Source organism: Dipodomys ordii, unplaced genomic scaffold (genome assembly GCF_000151885.1).
Source record: "Dipodomys ordii isolate 6190 unplaced genomic scaffold, Dord_2.0 Scaffold205, whole genome shotgun sequence".
Taxonomy (NCBI): Eukaryota; Metazoa; Chordata; class Mammalia; order Rodentia; family Heteromyidae; genus Dipodomys; species Dipodomys ordii.
This window is the reverse complement of record NW_012267421.1, coordinates 383,971-387,956: the sequence shown is the minus strand read 5'-3', so window position 1 is coordinate 387,956 and position 3,986 is coordinate 383,971. Positions and strand designations below refer to the sequence as shown.

The window sequence follows — 3,986 nt, the reverse complement described above, 5'->3', positions numbered from 1 at the left end:
GTCTTAAATGATAACATTCTAAAGAAGAGATCTTGAGAATACATGATGAAATCGTGTGTGATTTGCTAAGACAAGCAACTTGCTCCCTGGAATACCAAGGTATGTTTCAATTTTTGCCTTGATCTTGGGGTTGGGTGGAGGTATGAATCTTCCTACTTGCAGATTACATAACATGTAATTATAATGTTATATCAATTGATATTGCTTACTGTGGTCTCAATACTATGTTGACATACAGGAGAGAAATAATACAGTAAACATCCACATATACATCATTCCACTTAACATTTAACACTGTGTTTTTCAGAATTATTTTAAAAGTGAATATTTCACCCCAAATGCCAGGATGTGGTCTAAATTACATTTTTCTACATGATTCTATCTATTAGTATTAGTATTATCTATAACCTGTTTAAAATTTTCAATTTTCCCTAAAATTTATTTTATATTTAATTAAACCAGAATCAAGTTATTGTGTTTATTCTCTCAAGTGTCTCTTAAGTCTTCCTCAGTATTGTGTTTTATTTGCCATTACTGTTTTGTTTGAGACAAGTCTCCCTATGTATGTCCAGGCTGGCTTTGAAGACTTAATCCTCCTGCTTCTATCTCCTGAGTGCTGGGATTAAAGGCATGTGCCACCATGCCCAGCAAGAATTCACATTTGTTTTGAAACTCTGCAGCCCAGGTTGGCTTCAAAATTATGAGCAATCCTTCCTTTGCTTCCAGAATGAGCCTGACCATTTTCATTTACCTGGCAATGACATTTAAGAGCCTGAGCCATTTTTCAGTAGGATGTCCCCAGTTGTTCTGGGTTTTTCCCTTTGTTTCCTCTTGATGTCTTTTTATAGTTGTTGCTCCTACAGGAAGGTAGTTTTAAAGGCTTATGCTGAGAATACAGATTTTGGGAGACATTTACAGATAGATCACATCAGGAGACACACAGTAAGGCTGGCCCTTTTTCACTGGTGAGATTGATTTGGGATAAAGTAGAAGGATTATGTTTTCCCTTAATGACCAGGAGAAATCCCTGAGGATGACTGATACCCAGTAAAGACTCCCTTTAGCCTTTTTCATAGATGGTTTCATTGAACCTGGCATGGATCTGTTGTTTCGTTAGGGACTGCAGAATGGAGGCCTCCATTTCTATCATTTCCTCTGCACCACTTAGTGAACAGACATACTATACAGATGAAACTGTTTTCTTATAACCCAGTATTGGGAAGGCAGTGACCTGGATATTGCCATTTTTCAGAGTAAGAATGGGGGTGATAGTCACAATAGTGTGGAAAGGTTTGCTTTCCCTTTGCTCTTTAATTTGGCTTACTCTTTTCTTGGGTGGGGGGAGTGGCCTTTTCATGTACTTAATGTTTTATCATTCTGCAGTGACTATTATCTTTTTGATGCTCCAATTGTCAGAAGGCTGTTCTTTCTTGAGATTGACTCCTAAGCTTATGACCAGGCAATGACATTTCTCCAAGAGGCCCTGGTGCCTTCTGGAGGGAGGGGGATTCAGGGTCCACACCTGAGTGCTAAGCAAAAGGGCCAGCCATTGCCTCCGGGCTCTTTTCAACCAACAGTACGAAGGTGGGCACAATGGTGCAGGACTGTACTACCAGCGTTTGGGAGGTGGGTCGCATGTGGTAGGCCAGCCTGGGCTATCTACGCAGTCTCTGTCTCAAGACAACACGCACGCAAATCAGATTAGAGGTGTTTGCCCAAGACCCTAAGTTATTTTCAGGTCCCGGTGGTACTCCGTGTCGTGTGCACGTCAAGTGGGGCCTCGAACTCAGCGCCAGCTTCCCCAGGCCTCCAGAGGCAAAGGCTCGAGTGGGGTGCGAGGTGGTGACCGCAAGGAGACGGTGAGCGAGGGGGCGGTGCGGGGCTTCAAATGCACGGTCATTCCGGCTTGGACAAGGGCTAGGACCTCCCACAACCCGGAAACCGCTTAAGCCACGCCCGTGAGACCCAAGGGATAGACCCTGCAAGTACCCATTGGCCCTAATACCTGCCAGTCACAGAGCGTTTGGGGAAGGAGGCAGAACATCAGAAGAGCATATCCAATGAGGAATGAGCCTGGGTCGCCACGTCGCTAGGGTGTTTCCGGGACCTAGCAGAGGGCAGGAGATGGGTGGGGAGGGACGGGCCAATCAAAGGAGGTGGGTCTCTCAGGTTTGCCGCAGCCAATCAGAAGGGCGCTGTCTCGGCTCCGCCCGCCCCCGCGTAGCGGTCTTTCTCTAAACCAGGTGGCGGCGGGTTCAGCTGCCGTTGCGACTCTGTCAGCCATGGCGAGCTCGGCCTACGAGGACAGCGCGGGGCAGCACGGGGACTCCTTCCTGTACTTCGCCTACGGTAGCAACCTGCTATCGGAGAGGATCCACCTCCGAAACCCCTCGGCAGAGTTCTGCTGCGTGGCCCGCCTTCAGGTCAGTGCCCGCCGCCCGCGGTGTGCGGGCTGAGCGCTGGGTGCGCGGCCCGCGGAGGGCATGCTTGTGTCCACGCCGGCGAGGCCTGCAGCGGACAGGGAGCATCCACCCCGGCCTGAGCGGGGCTTCTGCCTCCCCTCACCCCCCACCCCCTCCGCCACCCGTTCCCATATCCTCCTGGGTCGGGCTCGCACCTCCTAGACTAGGCTTCCCCCACCTGCCACCTACCCCTTGTCCTGGTCCGCGCTCCCCCTTTCCGGTCCCTAACCCCGCGCGTCCTGGGATGCGGTCGCTTGTGCTCCAGAGAACCCTTCTCTCGGGAAGGGAGGTAATGGCGAGTCCTTTGTTAGAGGATTTGTCAAATAATAGTGTAGAAATTGCTTACTTCCCCCCTGTTAGAGAGATCCAGAGAGGTCCTCCTCAGGCTAGAGGCTGGATGATTTAAACCACTGTTGCTACATCATTGCCCTTCAGTACAACGTGCACATCCCATTTCGCACATCTTCTTCAGGCAAAGTTGGGAGTTACATTCTAGGTTGAGGACCTCCAGCATATAGGAGAATCCTGAGCAAAATCTTTGACACCACTGAATTAAACACACATGATCTCTGCTAACTTTGTCAGAATTTTTAGCTGGAAGCAACAGAAATTGGCTGATTTAAGGGGAAAAAAAAGTTGAAAGGCAGTTGGAGAGCTAAGAGTGACCAGAAAGGCAGGAGTAAAAGCTGACTAAACAAGCTTAAAGGGGTACAACCAGCATTCTAGCACAACCGGCACAGTCAGGATGCCGCTGTGTACTGCTACCAGTGGTAGACATGTCTGTGTCATGATGCATTACCATCACCATCTGTGCTGCACTCCTGTTGCTCCTGAGACTAATGATGCACAGTCATACCAAAGCAGAGACCCTGATGACCTTGAACACTGACTTCTAATTCAAAACCACAGGTAGGATGCCCTGATCTGTTAAAGCTTGGCCATGTATGCCCTGACTACAAGAAAATCTGAGAAAAATCTGGCTTCTGAAGCTTTTGGAGCTTTAGAAATGGGAGTTGGGTCTTGATACTCCATCTCCATTGCCAAGCTCATAAGATAGGAAAGGTCTAAAATGTAGAAGGAAGTCCAAGTGGTTATATCAGAGGTGGGAGAAGAAATAACACATAGATAATTGTTCATTTATAGGTGTGGTCAATCAAATGAGATATGCAAGGTGCATCAATGTCTGACCAGAGGACCCAACCAGGAAGCCCTCCAGAAATGGGACTCCTCTTCTCCTCCTCCTCCTCCTTCTTCTTCCTTTCTTCTTCTTTTTGTTGGTCATGGGGCTTGAATTCTGGGCCTAGGCACTGTCCCTTAGCTCTTCAGCTCAAGGCTAGTGTTCTACCACTTGAGCCACAGTGCCACTTCCGGTTTTTTGAGTGGTTAATTGGAGAGAAGAGTCTCGCCGGGCGCTGGTGGCTCACGCCTGTAATCCTAGCTACTCAGGAGACTGAGATCTGAGGATCGCGGTTCAAAGCCAGCCCGGGCAGGAGAGACCGTGAGACTCCTATCTCCAATAAACCA

At 48.4% G+C, this 3,986-nt stretch overlaps 1 protein-coding gene across 2 annotated transcripts in view; it reads left to right on the top strand.

Annotated features, from left to right (window-relative positions):
- Positions 1 to 2,223: 2,223 nt before the first annotated feature.
- Positions 2,224 to 3,986, top strand: part of Ggct (gamma-glutamylcyclotransferase) — an 8,826-nt gene continuing 7,063 nt past the window's right edge. For both annotated transcript variants that reach the window (XM_013035163.1, XM_013035161.1), the window contains exon 1: positions 2,224 to 2,423. In XM_013035163.1, the coding sequence (XP_012890617.1) occupies positions 2,283 to 2,423 (141 nt within the window). In that variant the 5' untranslated portion in view covers positions 2,224 to 2,282. The remainder of the gene's footprint in view (positions 2,424 to 3,986) is intronic.